Consider the following 21,097-nt stretch of genomic DNA (forward strand, 5'->3'; position numbering starts at 1 on the left):
TTAAGTGCTGTACTGTCCCTGTACTATTTCTTCTGCTCTAGGATTTCAGACAATGTCTATCTATTGAAATGCATCTCTGTGGAATTTAACCACACATATCAGTTCAATGATGCAATGAAATACCATCTTCACTATATGTCTATTATAGCAGCTTGAGTGAACCAGCATCGCATGAAATAGGAAGAATAACGGCACTGTTGAGTGAATCAGAGACAAATTGTACAGTATGCATTTCAACTGAAAAGCAGGTACTTACACAATTAAGGATTTCAGATGGATGTTTACAAACCGTAAACATATTTCTAAACATTTAATAGAAGAAAAGACAGGAGCTGAAAAATAAATTGACATTTCTCCAAACAAGTAACAACTTTAGGAATCATCTCCACATTACTGTAAACAATGTTTCCAGGTACCAATCCTTCAGTGACTGTAGTACTCCAAATTCTGCATACTCTGGAATACTCTGCATAGCATTTCTGTCCATCCCTCCTGAACAAAATTTGGATTAATACATTTTTTCCAGTTTTTACTGAGCTGATTCCATGTTTATCCTTATTAATTGAAAGGATCATCCCTCATTGCTCCATTGGACAGATTTTGCAAGTAGTTCACTCCCAGTTGTAATTACAAGTATTCATTTTTTGTGCTAAGATTTCCTAGGTTCTCTAGAGACAGTAACAAAACAGTCTGGTGCTCCTGGAAGACAGATTTGGCTTTCTTTAGTATATCAGATTTTGTTTAGTATATCAGGTATAATGAGCTTGGCTAGAACTATCACAGCTCTTACTATCATAATGAATATGCAATTTCTCATATTATTATTCTTAGTAGTTTTATTAGAATCAATTATTTCAGTAATCATTCTTATTAAATGATAGAGAAAATGCATCTCAACAGTGGGCTACTACCACTGTTGCAGGTAACGTAAGTACACAACAGAAAATCTATTAATATAATAGCATTACCTGTCTTCCATATGAACAGTCAGTGCAGAAGCATCTGCTCTGGTATCAGGCTGTGCAGTGCACATGATGGTGCACAGCAGTGTGTAGTTCCAGGGAGCTATGAGCAAGACTTTAAGCATATTTCACTGAAGAGCCTAAGAACTGCAGGATAAATCTGAGGGGGAATCTGGAAATCATGTTGTGAGAAAAGAATAGGCAGGTTCTTACCAAAAATTTTCATCTTCAGTTACCATGATAGTGTGCCTACCAGATTTATAGCACAAAAGAGTGCTAACATATTGCGTTAACTTGAGTATGTGTATGGATATATTTGTGTATACAAATGCCATCTTCCACCTCCTTCTCAAAAAAATCTCTATAGAGTTGCATATGCCACCATGTGTTAAGTAATTTATTTTTTTTTATGGGCTATAAATGACTTGGGCAAGCTGTGAAATAAAACAGCCTGTTCCACTGCGCTAAAAGTGCAGGCTCAGTGCTGAATCTCTGTGTGGTAAATGTTCAGTGAGCCACAATTCAAACTAATTGGAATAAAAACATGCCATATGTGGTTCATCACCAACACCTATTCACTGTGTATACTTTCCCATGATAAGATGGCTTTATGACAGAGGAAAAAAATAAAAATATTCTATTATCTGAACTTCTAAGAGGGAAAATATCAGTACTTTTTCCACATTGGTTCTCAATTTTAAAGTCTTCTGTTGTGTGTCTAGAAAAACTAAGCCTGTATTATAGATACTTAGATAACATCTATTCCTGAAGTCAACATTTCAATAAGCTTGAGCTGTTTTTTGTTTTTCTATATGTCTTTCTTATGATTGAAATTTTTTATACACTTGCATCTGATTTTATCCTTTTATCTACCTTTGAGATTATTGTATTTTTTTTTTTTATTGAATTTCATCAGACCTCTAAGACTGAAAATGAATGAAAAAACACCATTTAACTACATGTCTGCCAAGGCAAATGGGGAAGTTCCTATATGATTTTTTAACACAGTATGTTTTTGGATCTGTGTTTAAGCATAGCATAACTGGTTTTGCTTCTGCTTGACCTAAAAATTCAAAAGAAATAATAGAAATAAACTTTGTTTTCATATCACACTGCTCCTCAGGTGGTCAGCAGGTGACATTTCCCAACAGAACAATTACTTTTCAGAAATGAAATCTTCAAGTACTTTATCTTCATTGCTTTCATTTTAGCTGTTATTCTTAGAAAATATGTTGTTCTTAACCATAAATTCCAAGCACTCTGTGTATCTGAGTTTAGGTTGTTTGTTTACATCCTAATTATAAAATATTTTGTTCAAAGGGTTGTTTTCTCTATGGATTCACAAAATTAGTATACAAAAACTTCTTGGCAGTCAAACTTTTCTCTTCTGAATCTGTGCTGCTTCATCTTTCTGATAAATTTAGAATTATCTGATGCTCTTTACTATAATGTTTGTGCAAATTTTCTGCTTTCCCTTGTTATTATCCAGGGCAGTCCAAGAGTAACTTCAGTCATTTCACTCATCTTTAAGTGGTCATACAATTTCCATTATACTTTCATCATATTGTAATATAAGCCAAATTAATTTTAATCCATTTCTTGGTGTTTTTAGTCAGAAGAAGCCAGAATGTTTATTTTCATAAAGTCAAGGAGGCAAAAAGAATAAATAAATTTATTGTGATATTCACATCTTCATATGTATACTTGGAGCACGAAGGTTTATTATTTTGGCACAGAAAGTAAAGCTCAGAAGGGATTTTTTCATTTCATACTGTATTGCCTCTTAAAAACTTGCATATCAAGACTAAAAAAAAATATAAAACAATATTTTTCAGAGAAGAGGGAAAACAGTTTAAAGTTTGTCGTCATTTCAATGAGAACCTAAGCAAAATCCAGGAACAATCTTCCCTGTTTTTATATAGGTAGAAAACATTTTGTGTTCTGACATTGATATAGAAAAAGAACTTGGAGACTCACTAGTACTACTTTAACCAAGTATTTATAATGTATTACACAAGGATCATTGTGGTATTGTGCAAAATATTTTATTGAACTGAGGTTATGTCAAATACCAATTTTTTAATGACAGATTGCATATTTCTTCCCCCTTTAGCACATTTTTTCCTTAGTGAAGCTTAGATAGAATAGGTTTAAAATACATAATAATCAAGGTTCAGGTTATTTTGTATGTATGTATGTTAAATACTTCTCTTCCCCTCTTCTGTCCATTAGAAAACCAGGGCAAAGTGTGTCTTTTGCCATCAAAATTTCAGACATGCTGTGGCAAGCCATCTTTTATGCAGCTGAATCTGCAGTGTCTGATATTTCTCCTTATGTAAGATGCTAAAATTGTGAAAAGAAGACTGTGAATGTATATTTAGGCTCAGGCACTGAATTATGGCAAAGATGAAAGGGAGCAAAGGCAGCTAAAGGGAATTCTGCTATCTGAGACATGAGGCTGCAGAGTTTCCCTTTTCAGATCCAGGCTGCACCTATCTTTGAAGTTCAGTTAAAGTAGCAAGAATAATTTCAACCATGGTTTTAGCTTTCTCTCATTGAAGTTATGGAAAATGATAGTACTGTAGTTGGAATATTTTAGCCTAATTTCACTGTCTAAAAATTGGGTTTCTAAATCAAATCTATCACCTCACCTCGTACCTGTCACTGAAAAATGGAAGGCACCTCCAGAAGACATTTATCCATCTTAAGGTATGTTTGGAGATGCTACTTCTATGGACTACAGAGTCTAGAGAAGTTGAATTAGACACCAATATTTCCACCTGATTTAAACTGTCACTAGTATATTGTAAACCAAAGTTGAATTTTGAGGAATTCAGTTATTTAAATGTATTGAAGAGAGAATATTATAATAATTAGCTCAGAACATAAGGCTTCCCTTCCACAAAAGTATAAATAAGCGGTGGTATCCAGTAGGATGCATTATGGGAATTAGTTCTGCAACTCTTTTGAGTTCCTCAGCCCACTTTTATCCTACATCTGCCTACTTTCCTTCAAATACAGGTATTCTGTATTCATCTTCATCACTGAAAACAATATGTGTAGTCATCTCTAGTCATCTAAATTTGTTGAATATGATATTTACAGCTATGATTTCACCTCCATTTCTTCAAATGTCCCTATGGTACTAGGGACCAGTCTCACTAAAATACTGAAAAAAATACACTTTTCTGCAGAAATCTCTTATCCTCTGTACTGTGAATTCAGTCACTGACACTAATGAAACTTTCTCCTGTAGTTCACCTCCTCTAATCTTATTGTCCCAGTAACTTTTTACTTACTTACCCTAGGTTTTGCTACAACATTTTAGAATGCCACATGATGGAAATAAATCCAGCTGAAATTGAATTGGTACATCTGTGATTTTTTTTTCATATTTGAGCATTTGTAAAGTACCTGTGTTATTTTCCCACAATTTTTAAAATCGCTTCATTTCAAAAGTTTTTACACATAGCATCAGTCCAGACCCAGCAGGGTGTACAAAGATTTATACAGCCTACAGAGAAAATTGTAACAGTTTTCAAGGGAGGAAAAAATATGTGGGAGAAAGGTGAAAGACAAAAACTAGAAGGTAGTGTAAAGACCTCAAAAGGGCAGAAAGGTTTGTAGCCTGAAAACATTGGGATGCATTTTTACAAAGCTCGTCCATCATTATTTTACAACACTACCAGTAACTGTTGTCCCAACAAGAGGATGAAAGGCATCATGAAAACAAACAGCTGGTGCAGCAAGTAACTGGAAAGACATTTATAAATTAAAAAAAAAAAAAAAAAGGGAGGGGGGGAGAGGGGGACTACCTAAAAAAGGTTGGAAGATTTGGGTTGGTATGTTGGATTCTTGACATATTTAGTTTTAAACTGATAGTGAATACCCTTCTGCTTTACCTTCAGCTGCAGTTGTTCAACTCTAATACTAAAATGTAAATAATAGATGGTGAGTATTCACAGTAAAACTGAATTATTTATTACAGTAAGTTGATGTCTTGCTTTGCTGAAGCACAGCTGTCTATTGGAAAATGGACTTCTGGTTCTCAAGATAGTGTTAAAAGAATCCTGCAGAAATAATTCTTGCTACAACAGCACTCTTTGGTAGACAGAAGATTCTGTTTGTGCAAGCTCCATGGATTGTCGGTGGAGGGAAATGTAATCACAGAATTGTAGAATTGAAGGGGTTGGAAGGGAGCTCAAGAGATCATCAGGTCCAACCCCCCTGCCAAAACAGGTTCTTGAGTATCTCCAGAGAAGGAGACTCCACAACCTCCCTGGGCAGCCTATTCCAGTGCTCCATCACTCTTACCATGAAGAGGTTCTTTTGCATGTTGGTGCAGAACTTCCTGTGATATATTTTGTGGCCATAATGTTGGCACGGATCCTCATCAGCCTATTTAGGTCTTATATTTTGTCATAGGATTAGGGATCATATGCTGAAGTCCTGTTCATGTTTACGTTACCAAAGCAGTACATTACTCTCTTTAAAATATACACAATTGCAATTAATAAAACCAAAAAAATCTCAGTTAGTGAAGTGGGTGTTATTGTCTCTGAGATCAGGCACAGAGAATAAGTCTAGGATCACAGAGAACTAGTAAGGGACAGGAGATTGAACTAGGCATAGATTTTAGCCTCTCTCTGATGATTTTCCATATTTACAGTTCCCCTTGCAGCTCTGTACAATTTCCTTTTTCAAATCAAGTTCTCAAGAACACACCTTGGATTTCTTAGATTTTATGCCATGGTACTACAAATTTTGATCTTCTAAATATTATGATCATATCCTAACATAGCTGAAACCAAAATGCTATTGATTTAAGCAATACAGCTACATAAGCAGCATTTGAGTTGCTCAGTTCTGGAAGACATTGTGTGTCATTACATAGTGTTAGAGATAACTATAGCTGTACCATTTCCAGGTCATTCCAGGTCATATCTATGAGACAAAAGGTGGTAAAATACTGCAAGGAAGTACCCATATCCTGTCAATGAACAATACAGAGAGCTCTCAGAAATTCATTAGTTTAATCTCTCGGGGTATCAATACAGATAAAGACCTAAGGAAATTAAATTAGATCTAGCAAAAGAATTCTTTATTTTTGATCATATGTCTATGATGACGCTATGCTATTACTCATCTCTTCATCTCACTCTGAAAGATTATGGAAATTCTGAGGTTTATTACATACACTTTCAGAATTATAAATGCAACAGGTTCAGAAGGATTTGTACTTCACATTATACTCAAAAGTTTTTAAGGCAATTTGGGTGACAGAGCTCATTCACTTCATTTTACTAGTAGGGAACGCATTCCCAAAACAAGACAAGTACCAAATACCAGCTTCCTCTGCTGTAAAAATCTGTGGAGGCTTCTTATACCCAAACCTTCCTCAAGTGAACATGCACAGAGGTGCATCATACAGCATCATAACTGACATTCGTACTGTCATAGAATTTTCCTCCTTGGCTGATTCCCTGATGCAGATTCCTTGATTTCCATGTTGAATTATTTTAATTTTCTCCTGGGATTCCTTTTAGCACAGACCAATTTGCTCTTTCTAAGACTGACTCCGGTTCTGGAGGCAGCATGCTCATCTCTCAATAGAGTGGAGCACGTGTTTGTTTCCTTGTGTTTTATAACAACTATCAGCACTAACACAGCTAGTCCTGCACCACAAAATGCTCCATTTTCTTTTCCATTCCACATGACAACTTCATGCTGTCCATACACCATCAAAATCAGGCTACAGTAAGAAACTCTAATTATCTCAGGCTCTCCCTGCCTATCATCAGAAAATTAACTTTTGTGTTCCTGGACCACTAGGCAACATGATGGTGATCAGAAGACAGGTATAATGAAAAAGCAGTGTGAATGTGTTTGGTTTTCTATAGAGGGTGCTTGTTTGCAGCAGTCAACTGCAAGATGCTGCTGTGCACCAATATTTGGAAACCTGAGATTGCTCTCTAGGAAATACCTAGATTGCCTTCAGAAATGTGGATGTAACATGAATATTCATAATCAGAAAGTGTAGAAATAAACCTTGCATGCTGATCAATAATGTGCAATACATTGTTTTCCTGTTTCCTGTGAATAAACAGTACAATTTTCCTGTAGGATTTGAAGACTGTCCCTGTAAGAACATATATTCTTTACATTCTTACACTTTAAAATGCAGCCATCTCTCTAAGTGCACACAAAAGGAAAAATAGGAGGAGCAATCCTGCTAAAAGAAACCATGGCTATCTTTGCACCTCATGTACATGCATGGTGGATAAGGCATGCTAATCCTGTAGACTGTAGCCACAAGTGTAGGAAAGTAAAGCTGGTTTTGGTTTATAGTTGGCTTCTTGTGCATTTTTTTTGCTTATTTTCTTTGTCATGATTATTTTTTTCTAGCATCTCAGTTCTTCAATTGCATAACAAGATGATCTGGGTTTTAAAGAACTTATATAAAGAAAATCATAACTCAAAATTAACATTGCCACACTCAAGAAGTGTTTCAGAAGGAGTTTTCTGTGACTCTAAATCCTTTGGCATAAAGTTCAGGGCTCTGGCAAGCTCCAGAAGTGCATTTTCTGCCTATTTTAGAAACAGTAATTGTATTATATACTTCTTTTGGAAAACTGAAAATTCTGGGCAGTGTTTGTATATATCTTTATTATCTCTACTATTTTATTTCTAATTCAACTATGTTAATATTCCAAATCACTAGACTGGAACAGAAGGATCTTGTATTAACTTATGCACCACCATGGGACAAAATATCTATTTACATATTTTCTTAATTCTGTTTTCTGGCCATCTGGCATCCATTCAGCAAATAACTCTAGCAGATGCTCATCATGTAGCAGCATTTAAACATCTTTTATTTAAATTTCCAGGTTTAACCTACTCACCCTTGATACATCTACGCTAATAGACATAGCCAAACTCAGAAGGCAATTCTACTTATTTTAAGATAAATGTGTAAATCAGCTCAGACATTTAAATTTAGACAATCAAACCAGACAAAATTCATGCCAGTGAAATTTATCTGGTCACTTAAATGTATTGCTGAATGAGCCTTGATAACATGAACCAATGGAAGACAGCTATTTACTGCTGTCTTAGGTAATTTGGGTGGGCAACAGGCATATGATCAAAGGGTTATGGCAGCACTATCCATAGTAATCAATCCTTGGAAGCTGAAATTTAATTTATGATTTTTACAAAATTTCAAATAGCAATGGTCAGCAGTACACAGTGTTACATCCTTTGATTTACAGAAGTAGTCATTTAAGACTAATAACAGAACTAGTTAACCTTTGACAGCATGGAGTGTGATAGTTCTGCAGGAGTAACAAAATTTTTTTCCATCTCAATGGCAAATTCAAACCTCTAAACTTCTCAAAATACCATGTAGTAATTTGGTTAATTAACCATTTTAATTGCTAAAAAAAAAAATAAAAATAAAATAAAAACTACTGAAATGTTTAATCATAGCTATGTATTTGAAGACTTTTTTAGCTACTGTTAATGTGTTCCTAAAGTGAACACAATACTGTTGTCTTCGTGCTTTATCAGTAAGTTTGTGTTTGATAAGTATGTGAAATATAAAATATAACACAAAATCAGTTTGTATATAGACTGTCCCTGTCAATATTTGTTCCATCATATGTTTGTGTAAAGCAATTACACTTTTTGTTTATTTGTTTGTTTTTACCTCCAGCCATTGACTGTTGGCTATATTAGAAAGTATTTTTTTTTTAATATGTTATTATATGGTTCTTAGCCTCTGTGATAATCCTAGTTTGCACCTGTTTCATCTGTAATCCTTTTTTTTTTTTTTTCAAGCAAATAGTAATATTGAAATTTTAAATGTTTTTCCACTGTTTTAGAAAGCTATATTAGTGCTTTCATAGAAAGATTTTAAATGCTTTTTAAATTGTAGCATTTGCTTATCATCATGCAATCATCAGCAAAATATCCATAATAAATTCTATTCATACATCAGTTATTAGTAATGTTTTCTAAAATTATAGAAAAATGCAAAAGCTTACACCTGAGCACTACATTCTGAGCTATTCTTACCAGTGCAATCCTCAAGGTCATCACATTACATGACATCCCAAGCAACATCATTTCTGCTTTATCCGTCAAAGTGCATTCATGTCCATCTTGGCCAGCTGTGAACTCTCTCAACAGATCATAAACTGCCCTATATTAACATTTTCCCTCATTATTTTGTTTCTTATATATATATATTCTTTTTATATATATATAATAAACAATATATGTATATTACTTATCTATATAATATATATCTTTGTAAAGAATCAAATCCACAGAGCAATGTAGATTTGAGTTACTCTTATGGACCTGTCAAAGGACAGATGTTGTGAAAGAACATGTAAAAGAGGAAAAATGTCAAGGAGTGGAAGGAAGATGAATTTCTCCTGACTATTCAAAATTCTGCTAGGATTTACAGTGGTGGATTATTTTAGTGCAATGTATCATAAAGCTGGTGGCAAGGCTTTTTCCTTGCATTCTGTGAAAGAAATTAAACTTAGTATGGAAGTACAAGAGAGCTATCATGCTTCATGTGCTCACAGCTGGAGATCACTTTTTTCCCCATGAGGCCTAAGTAGTGCAGCAGGATTTTTTGTCATAAAGAGTATCTGGGGATACAGAATAATCTATGGAAAATTTCCATATACTGAGACATGGCACTGGAATTTTCAGTCACATTCTTAGCATTTCTCCTTTTTTCTAGCTTTCAGAGTCACAGATAGCATCCTACCCACCTTATCTCATTTTAGGTTGAAAGCACATTTAAGTGAAAAAATAAAAATAATAATAAAAAAAAAAGTTGCTAAGGTAATCAAGAAAGATATCCTATCAAATACTGTGACTAAATCTTAAAGGACAGAGAGGGAATAAGGTAAAATAAATAACCCTAGAAAATTTCTTAGGGAAGGCTGTGGTTAACTAAAGATTGCCTGAAACTAACAGGAGGTTATGCTGGAGTCTTTTCAAAGTCAGTCATTGGAGTCAATGCAGGAACCGATATTGATTGAAGAGGCATACTTATGCAGTATCTTTCAGTCAGATATATCACAGTGTTATTTAGTAGTTTATCCACAATGCAGAGGATTTTATATTTATTTATTTATTTATTTTCCTCTATCCATTTCCAGTCAGTCAAAATCCACAGTTTAGCCAGATTAGACCCATTAGGCACTCAGCATTTTCCACAGCAAGGGCATTAAAACTTGATGACACACCTGATGGAACCAATTAATGAAAAACAGACATTTTTAGCCTTCCCTCCTTTGATCCCAACGATCTTTGTTGCTACCATCAAAAGCTGCAGACTCCATTCTCTTTGTACAAGCACATATCAGAAAGGAAAATCCTACCATTTCATGTTCAAACATATAGGAAGTTTTTTTTTTAATTTTAAATATAATGAAAGAATCACTTGCCTACTAAAAGGTCCTCTTCCACCTTATAGACTATGGGTGAAACATTGATCCAGCTGAAACCCAATTGCAAATTTGTTATTGACTGTAACTAAGTCAGATTCCAGCTTCAATTTGTGAGAAAGGTTGAGGGGCCAGGTTGTAGCTGTGATTATTTGTAATTAATTTTTCAACATGATCCCCAAAAATATTTTATAGAGGAAAAATAGAATGTAAAATTGTTCATGGATATCTGTGAAATAGCACCTGGATTCTTTAGTGAGAGATTAGTTAAATTTGGTTATGCACTTAAGATACATGCAAGTAATCTCTAAATGTTGCCTGGTAGCTTTCTACTCTTTAAGAGAGAAGGTTCTTCAAATGTATCATAATTATTTAATTTCTTCAGAATTGCTTTGCTCCTTGCAACATCTTGGCACCAGCACCCAGAATTTCCTGGTAATGAGTTAAATCTTCAGCATGCTGTCACCAGAAACTAGATCCCAAAGACTTCCAGAAGCTTGACTGTTTTTCCACTAATGTCTAAAGGGAAGAGGAAGGTGAAAAAATATTTAACAGTAGCAGAAATATAGATATAGGAGCACAGATGCTATGATGGCATGATGCTATTATAGATGGCATTGTGATATCTATAGTCCAAGACGGACTTGGGCTCTGCTTGTACCACTGCAGTTGGAGTACGTAGCCCTAGTGTGCTCTGTCTGGCCTAGATATAGTCTTGCAGGGGAAAGGCAAAACAGCTCTGCCTAAATTTCATTCTGTGCCTATCTCTATCTCTGGACTGATTTTGAGAAATATCCATACACTGTAGAAAAAATGGGCTTGCATTTCTGCCCCCATAAGAAAAAAAAAAAAAAATCAGTTAGTTAAAGGTCACAGTGAGTACTTTCCTTTAAATTATGTAAATAATATTGCTCCATACCAGGAAGGAGGTGAAATGCTAACTTCACCAATGTCTTAATTCATTGACTTTCAGAATATTTTTCAACACTCTATTAAATATTGCTTGTTTGTTTTAAAAATGGGATAACTTCTGAATCTTGTAGTAAAGTCTTCTGAAAAGGTGATTTGTAGTGATCATTACATAACTTGTTATGACTTTCAGTGCAATTTGTATTCTTTTGAACAAAGCTCCTCCAAAGCAAATACATTCTGAAGCATGTAATATGTTTATGCAAGTGTACTGCATGTATCTGCAATTTGTTTATCCTAGCAAAATATTATCTTAATACTCCTAAATATATAATCTGTCCTAAAACAAACAAACAAACCAAACCAAAACAAAAATGAATAATAAAAAAAAAAAATCAAAACCCAAACCAACAACGAAACAGAAATTTTGACTTCTTTCCACGTTATTTAAGGTACATTCATTTTCCATTTACTTTAATGAGTCTTTTTTCTTTTTTTTTTTCTTCTTTTTTTTTTTTTTTTTTTTTTTTTTTTTTTTTTCCTGATCTTCCAGGTAAAACACAGGTTATGGGTGAAATCAAGATTGCATTAAAAAAGGAAATGAAGACAGATGGAGAACAGCTGATAGTAGAAATCCTTCAGTGCAGAAATATCACATACAAATTTAAATCTCCAGATCATCTACCAGGTATTACAAAGAAACCAACTTCACAATACTATTAAAACATCAAGTAGGATGTACCTGAAGTCTTCTAACAACACCATTAAATTGGGAAAGAAAATTGCTTCCTAATCAGTATGATATATTCCATAGGATATCTTTTGAAGTGTTCTTTGCTCCTATGAATAACTTTAATGAAAGTAAAATCATTTCATAGAAGCAAATTAACTCTCAGAAGTTAATCTTTTTAATGTACTTCTGATTCTTAAAAATTAATCCTTTTTTAACTTGAATAAAAATGGTAACTCCTCAGGTTATAAAAGAACAATGATATTTTGTAAAAATTTGTATTTTGTTGAAAAAGCTTGCTAAAATTAAAAACATGTTAGTAATAATATTTTCATACACACATGAAGACAGCAAGTTATTTTTTCTTTTTATGACAATGTTGTAAACACGAAGTAATTTCCTTGGATTTTAGTAGGGTAGATCCATTTTTAAACAATGTAAATGAGACCAGAACATGGCTCTTTAGAGCACCTTGTTCGGTTTCTTCTCAATATTCCCCCTGCACTGAAATCATTAACAAAAAAGTTTATTTAGAAGGTTTTGTATTTAACTTGTTGAATTGCTGTTGAATTCCACAGACCTGTATGTGAAGCTGTATGTTGTCAACATCTCTACACAAAAGAGAGTAATTAAGAAGAAAACCAGAGTATGCAGGCATGACCGAGAGCCTTCATTCAATGAAACATTTAGATTTAGTTTGAGTCCTGCTGGGCATTCTCTTCAGGTAATTCTGCATCTTATTAAAACCTAATTTTGTATGTTGTCCATGCTGTGTTATGGGCATTTGAGATCAATTTCCTATCCCAGTTGTCTGCTGAAAAGATAAAAATTACATAGGAAATAACACTATTATGTAATAATGAGAATATTAAGAGGGGGGAAACTTAATATGATTATTTAATCCATCACCTCCCACACTAAGGAAGAATATTTATAGACCAAATCTGAAAGTTTAAGGTTTGACCTGTTCTTAAAATCCCCTAGAGAAGGAAATTATATATGTCTTCCAAAATATATTTTTCTACATATTTGGAAAGTTAAGTGTATTATCTAATTTAAATATGCCCAATTTTTGTTCAGGCTTACTTATCCTTAAGTATCCTCACAGAGCACACAGGAAAATGGATAACCATACTTTTTATTATTTAAAAAAAAAAAAAAAAAAAAAAAAAAAGTCTACATACAGAAATATTTCTCCATTCTCTTTTCTAGACTAAATAATCCAGATTTCTTAGATATGTCTGTTTCTTAAATATTTTTTTTTCATTCTTTCATCATCATCTTTAAAGGTTGTGGTGCCTAGAATCAGACACAATAATACAACAATAAATTCAGACATTGTAGAATCACAGATTATGCCAAGCAAATATTCCCTGTGTATGTTTGTAAAGGGGATTTTGCTCTGTGTATTTGTATTTTTTGTCTGTGGCACATCAAATTATTTTATTTTATTTTATTTTATTTTATTTTATTTTATTTTATTTTATTTTATTTTATTTATTTACTTAGGTGGGAATTCAGGAATAGTGCTGATTGTGTTAAGGCAGATTTGATCACTTGGTTATATATGGTTATTTGGAGGGGTAGGATTCACTTTATCTACTTTCATGAACTTTCACATCAGTAGATAGCTAAACCAATTACTCAGGCTTCATCTAGTCAGTGGAGACAATTCTAGATGATAGACAAATCTTAAAAACAAATGGAGGGAATGGTTGGGTGTACCAGCATCTGCCAGGTATACCTTTACATCTGGATGACTGACTTAAACAAGACAAATAGGTTTTGATTACTAACCTTAGATTGGATATCTATATGCCTACATTATGCTTATTGGTTGCATTGTTAAAATTAAAACTAAAATGGAAGTTGCTTAGCAAAAGACACCAACACAAATAGATGCTGTTTTCCCTGTGTTAAGGCATTCTAACATGCTTATTGATTAAATAGGTTAAGTATATTTATTAAAGATGTTAGATGTTAAACGTGAAAATCCAGAGTGATCAATAAAGTCTTGTCAAAATTTAAGAGCTAACATTCCTGTAAAAACTATGCTTCCAGTGGTAGTTCAAAGGGTTGAACACAATAAAGAAGAACTGAGTCCTAAGGGAAAATGAGCTATCAAATTGTTAAGGAGTAAGGGATACTAGGAAAGTAGTCATAGTCAGCCTGAGATTTAGCAACATTTCCTCAGAAGTATTTTAATATGCACTGATGCTGCATACTTTACCTAAAAAAAAAAAAAAAAAAAAAAAAAAAAAAAAAGGCTTTCTGTTTTTTCTGGTTTTAATTGTCTTTTATATAACTGTCATAGAAATTCACTTTCTCTGTCCCTGAGTACAGAACTGGAGGGTCTCAAGAAAAACTAGCAAACAGCAAGTTTAAAACAAGAAGTTACTTCTTCATGCAGCTCAGAGTCTGAGCTGTAAAATCTATCACAATAAGTTACTCTGAATGCTAAATGTTTTCATGAAACAAAGTACGTGGAGAAAATGATAGGACAAATTCATGGGAAAAATTTGTTGTAGACTATTAACACAAACATGCTACTTGTGAGTCAGGAAGTCAATGATCCATAGAACATAGCAGGTATCTTGGGAATGTTCCACTACACGATTGTTCTACTGTGCATACGTAATGTACTGCCTTATACATTTTTTGGAAGCAAAACACTTGCCTAAAGAGATCTTTGGTCTGAGTACATCTGTTTTATATATTTATCATGCTTATCAGTCAATCTGTTCCTACAGGAAAGCATGAAACTGGCTGATTTGAATGCTGAATTTGAGAGTGATGAATATGTAGAGTCAAAGAGATGGACATTGTCAAAAGAGATTTGGACAAAAAGGAAAGGAAACCAAAACAGAATGTAGAGAACAAAAATGGAGCTAGGAGATAGGGGAAGAAAATAAGACAAGGGAGAGGGAATAAGAGGAAACTGAACATGGTAATCATATAAAGAAAGAAAAAAAAAAAAGAAAAAAGAAAAAAAAAAGCTAGACTTGGCTGGTCAAGAGTATTGGAAATAAGAAAACAAAAACACATTTGAGCATTAGAAATTGAGACTAGCTCAATCAGGATAACAAGGCTGGAATTTACAGCCTAGAGCAGGAAAGAAACAATGCTGAGAGAAGAAACAATCTAAAGAAGACAGATTTTAGGGATCCAGCTGGGAGGAATGGAGAAAAGAATCAAGAACAGAAGTGACAGAAAATTTCTGTTAGAAACTTTTTCTGTCCCAAAAGTGTTGATGTGACAGAATCAAAACATTTTGACAAGTTTCAGACAGGCATTTGCCTCAGCCCCTGGCAGCTCACTTTCTTGATTTCCCTGTTCCTTGGCAACCCACCTGAGACCCTTCTGGAAAGCACTGGGCTCTTGGATGCTTTGCCTTATTCCTAGCTGGCTTCTGCCTGACTAGCTGGCTGCAATTAAAATTACAGAATGTTCTATGTAAAGGTAACCAACAAAAACAGAAGAATGTTTTTCACAGATGTTTTGCCAGCTTCTGGTCCATCCACACTTTCAGGAGACACTGAACCAAGTGACATAGAAAGCCGCTAGTAAAAGACACAGCTACCTGGTTTCCCCAGAGGCAGGCTTTCTGATGAATGCAGCGGGGTTCTCTAATAGTTCTGTGCCTGTTGCTCCCTTATTTGGTCCTCCCTCATCAAAACTGTTGACTGAGACACATGGATGTGTCCAAGCTAAGTATCTTATGTGCCAATTGATATTAAAACTGGCCAGTGAACTGGGAAACTCATCCAGGAAAATGACTGTAAATTTCTTTCTCCCTCTTTCTTTTTTCTTTTTTTAATTTTAATTTTATTTATTTTTTATTTCTTTCTGTTGGAAAGTTTGCAATTTTTTACTTAGTTTCCCAAATCACAATGGAAAATATTCAGAAATGTTAATATTCTTGATTACTGGAAACTCTAGCTCTACTGTTCTGTTAAATGTCTGTGTAGTGTATGGTCTTGAAAATCTCTGTGGAGTACAAACTTCTTCAGTTCTGCCATTCTTCTGCTGTTAGCCTAGATATATGAAACCAAGCAACAAAATGCCCCATTTTCTCTCCTGCTGGTTCACACGGAGGGTGATAGCCTCCTACTATTATCTGTTACCTCAGTTGCTCATTGCCTGAGCCCTGCTCAGTGACTGTGAATATTACTAACCTGCTGCTAATCCTATCATGGATATCCATTTTTAATAAGTTCTTTTTCTTTTTGGAAAACAGTCGATAAAATATAAAAGTATTGAGATTGTTGATTTGGTTAATCAAAAATTAATAAATACTAGAATTTATCTGATTGATAACTCACCCCTCTGAAGCGTATCTGTTATTAAATGTATTCTTTCCAGAAACACCTAAAAGAAACATATAAATCCAAAGAATTAATCAGGTCATAGAATCACTTAAGTTGGAAAAGACCTCTAAGATCATCTAGTCCAACTGCTAACCTAGCACTGCCAACTTTACCACTACACCCCATCCCTAAGCACCACATCTGCACATCTTTTGAAGACTTCCAGGGATGGTGACTCAACCATGTCCTTGGGCAGCCTGTTCCAATACTTCACAACCCTTTCAGTAAAGAAACTTTTCCTAATATCCAAACTATCCCTGGAGCAACTTGAGGCCATTTCCTCTTGTCTTATTGCTAGTTGCTTGGGAGAAGAGACTGACACATATCACCAGAGCTTACTTTCAGAGGGTGATAAGGTCTCTCCTGAACCGCCTTTTCTCTAGGCTAAATAACCCCAGTTTCTTCAGCCATTCCTCATAAGACTTGTTCTCCAGACTTTTCACTGGCTTTGTTGCCCTTCTTTGGACATGATCTAGCACCTCAATGTCCTTCTTGTAGTGAGGAGCCCCAAACTGAACACAATATTCAAGATACAACTTCACCAGAGCTGAGTAAAAAGGGACAATCATTTACCTAGTCCTGCTGTCCACACTATTTCTCATACAAGCCAGGATGCCATTGGCTTTCTTGGTGACCTAGGTACACTGCTGGTTCATATTCAACTATCAGCCAATACCCCCAGGTCTCTTTCTGACAGGCAGCTTTCCAGCCACTCTTCTCCCAGCCTGTAGTGTTGCACTGGGCTTGTTGTGCCCCAGGTGCGGGATCTGGTATTTGGCCTAGCTGAACCCCATACAGTTGGCCTCAGACCATCAATCCAGCCTATCCAGATCCCTCTACAGGGCTTTCCTACTCTCAAGCAGATCAATACTGCCGCCCAACTTGATGCTGTCTGCAAACTTACTAAAGGTGCAGTTGACCTCTACATTCAGATAATTAATAATGATATTAAAGAGAACTGGCCCCGGTACTAAGCTTTGGGGTATGCCACTTGTGACCAGCTGCCAACTCTATCTATTTCCATTCACTACAACGCTTTTGACTCAGCCATCCAGCCAGTTTTTATCCAGTGAAATGAATGCCCATCCAAGCTATGAGCAGCCAGTTTCTTCAGGAGAATACTGTGGGAAATAGTGCCAAACACTTTACTAAAGTCTATGTAGGCAACATCCACAGACTTTCCCTCATCCACTAAGTGGGTCACCTTGCATAGAAAGAGATCAGGTTAGTCAAACAGGACCTGCCTTTCATAAACCCATGCTGACTAGACCCGATCACCTGTTTTTCACAGAATCACAGAATCATTTAGGTTGGAAGAGACCTCCAGGATCACCTAGTCCAATACCTGACCTAACACTAACCAGTCCTCCACTAAGCCATATCACTAAGCTTTGCATCTGAACGTCTTTTAAAGACCTCCAGGGATGGTGACTCAACTACTTCCCTGGGCAGCCCATTCCAATGCCTAACAACCCTTTCCGTAAACAAGTTCTTCCTAATATCCAACCTAAATCTCCCCTGGCACAACTTTAGCCCATTCCCCCTCATCCTATCCCTGGGCACATGGGAGAATATACCAACCCTCACTTCATTACAGACTCCTTTAAGGTACCTGTAGAGAGCAATAAGGTTGCCCCTGCACCTCCTCTTCTCCAGGCTAAACAACCCCAGCTCCCTCAGCCACTCCTCGTAAGAGTTGTTCTTCAAACCCCTCACCAGCTTCATTGCCCTTCTCTGGACATACTTGATCACCTTGATGTCCTTCCCAAACTAGACTGGGACAAAGGGACAATACTCGAGGTGCAGCCTCACCAGAGCTGAGTACAGGGGGACAATCACTTCCCTAGTCCTGCTGGCCACACTGTAGAACACAGAATCACAGAATCTCACAGTCATAGAAAGCTTGGATTGGAAGGGACCTTAAAAATCATTTAGTTCCACACACCCCACCTCTGCCATGGGCAGGGATGCCACCCACTAGATCAGGTTGCCCAGGGTCTCATCCAACCTAGTCTTGAACATCTCCAGGCAAGAGGCACCAGCAGCTTCGCTGGGCATCCCTGCCCATAGCAGGGATGAGATTCCAGAGCAACTCTAGGTTTTAGTTAGGATGTCTTACTCACATCAGAAGCCAGAACTCTGGACTTTCTCACACGCTAGTCTGCTTTGAGTTATAGTTTATATATAGCACACCCTCTAACATCCATGAATTTAAAGGGGGTGGTACAATGGCTGCAAAAAGCTTTAACCTGTAACTAAATAATTGACCTCATGTTTGTCTTTGGCAACCAGCAGATGAACAACTGGTTCACTAAAGTTAAAGACTATCTTTTAGTTGCTACATCCCATGACAATAAAAAAGAAGGGGAAAGTTCAATCTTCATTGGGTTTCCTTTCTGTTGGGAAGATGACCATACAAGAAAGGTTGTGTTCAGTGTTTGTATCATCATCTGTGGTACCAAAACAGAGCCTAATCAGAATCTTTCGTGTTTGTCAACAAATACACCATGTTACTATGCACACTAATAACTATATATTTTTTATTATGATTATTTTCCCAGATTCTGCTTGTCTCCAATGGAGGGAAGTTTATGAAAAAGACACTGATTGGGGAAGCTTATATCTGGCTTGACAAAGTGGATCTAAGGAAAAGAATAGTAAACTGGCACAAACTGTTGGTCAGCTCTACGCAAGCACACTGAGCAGAGCTGTCTGCTTGAGGCACAAAACCTTCAGTGTCTGCTATAAACAGCATCACTCCAAGACTACAGTTTGATATCATTGTATTTAGCTAGTCTTTCAGAATACAAAGTAGAAAAGAGCAGTCTCTGGGCTACATAGCACACTTAAATGAGGGCTAGTACACTTGTTTTGCTGTAAGAAACAGCAAAGAAAAAAAAAAAAAAAAAACACCACCAACAAAACAAACCACCAACAAAATGAGCCCAGAAGTTAAAGTGAGGCTGTTTGAAATGAAGACTGCTATGAGGGCTCTCTGTTGTTGGACTCTTTGTGAAGAGAGTAACTGTGAAGGAAATAATGAAGACTGAAAGGCAGGTATTAATGCAAAGTTCATCTGCAGCTGGAGGTAGTGTGATGGAAAGAGCAGTCTGGTTTCCTGTGCAACCAGAAGGAGATCATTTTATGCAAAAGCACCTGGAGTGACTGATTTTCCAAATCTCACTTATCAGAAGTGCAAACTTGTTTGTCTGCATTTTAAGATCTCTGATAATTTCCTGTAGTGAGATTATGCCACTTGACACAAACTGCTAGGTGTTTGTAAGAGTGGTAATGTTATTTTATGTTACTTCTTTCCTTCTTTCTTTTTCCTTTAAGTACTATGTTGTGGAGAATTATAGCCAATTGTTTCATATGTTTCTGTGTATTAATTGATATAAACCACTGTCCTAGAATGTAATGGAAACAAAACAAAACAAAACAAAAACTATATGAATGGTCTATAATTTGGGATGTGGTTTTAGAGAGAAATGTCAAGATGTAAAATGGCATACATCAGGAAGAAAAAATCTTGTTTTGATGTCAGTGTCACTGTACTTCACCTTACCTTTTGAATCAGCAGCTTTAACAAAGTTTGGAATTGAGGAGATTTAAGCACTGGGGACTAGCACAACTATTCCAAGTCGTTCTTCTATTTTTCAGCAATCAGTCTTATTCCAAACCTGTACATAGATAATGAACTCTATCCTGTTGGCACTTTGGAGCAGTAGACCCACTGTGCTCTGTATCAACAATGCCTCAAATCTAAGGAAAGGGATACAAGGACAGTTACTGCCTGGAGGCTCTTGCATTAAGGAGAGTTGAGAATATCCTCTTACTATCTCAGGTGAATGTCTGAGTATTGAGTTATGAAAGAAGTAAATAGGAAGGTAACTTGCAACACTTAAGACTATCAACACTTCCACAGTCAAAGTCCTGTTTTCAGGGGTTTGCAACTGAGCAGTTAGCTCTCTTTGGACAAAAACTATTGCATGGGATGGTTTAGTCTATGTGTTACATTTTCCTTCTTACCATTTCTGAAGAAGAAAGGAGAGCTTTTTTCTTCCATTTCTGAAAGTGTAGCATTTAAAAAACAAACAAAAACAAACAAGCAAACAAACAAACAAAAATAGATTCAATATAGTGTTATCTCCTTTGTTACCCTCGTTACTCAGAAGTCAGTTAATATTTCACAGTTCATTAGAAAGTGATTTCCCTTGAAATATTACCTCATCACCTTTGCATATTTAAAAAGAAAATTACCTAAATTCTGCACTTCAGACTTTAGTTTTTCTTGACCAATAAGGACATTTCACAAATCATTTAATGTATGTCTTCATATGTTTTCTGAACACTATTATATGTAGCACACTTCCACAGTTTGTACAAGACGAATTGAAAATATTATTTTGGAAAATAATATATGCTTAAACAAGGGAAAAATAAGGCTCAACTCATTCAGAAGTGTGGCCACGAAAAGCCACACTAATCTGGAGACACTTCTTCATATACAGTTTTTGATTTATATTTACCAGCTTAACAGCATCAAAAAGCAAGATGAGAAGAAACAGAAAAATTTAAGGATACACACACCAAGAAAACTGCGATTAACTTGTTCATAACCTTCTGGCAGCCTGCTTGACTTGCAAGCAGAACAGT

The 21,097-nt window shown here is 35.6% G+C and overlaps 1 protein-coding gene across 5 annotated transcripts in view; it reads left to right on the top strand.

Annotated features, from left to right (window-relative positions):
- The window catches only part of PCLO (piccolo presynaptic cytomatrix protein), a 365,900-nt gene extending 346,567 nt beyond the window's left edge, over nt 1-19,333 (top strand). For 4 of the 5 annotated variants that reach the window (XM_032208140.1, XM_032208141.1, XM_032208145.1 and 1 more), the window contains exons 24-26: nt 11,898-12,032; nt 12,653-12,798; nt 19,003-19,333. In XM_032208140.1, coding sequence (XP_032064031.1) covers nt 11,898-12,032; nt 12,653-12,798; nt 19,003-19,143 — 422 coding nt within the window. In that variant the 3' untranslated portion in view covers nt 19,144-19,333. The remainder of the gene's footprint in view (nt 1-11,897; nt 12,033-12,652; nt 12,799-19,002) is intronic. The other variant, XM_032208146.1, reaches the window with a different exon arrangement.
- The last annotated feature ends 1,764 nt before the right edge of the window (nt 19,334-21,097 follow it).

Source organism: Aythya fuligula, chromosome 1 (assembly GCF_009819795.1).
Source record: "Aythya fuligula isolate bAytFul2 chromosome 1, bAytFul2.pri, whole genome shotgun sequence".
NCBI lineage: Eukaryota > Metazoa > Chordata > Aves > Anseriformes > Anatidae > Aythya > Aythya fuligula.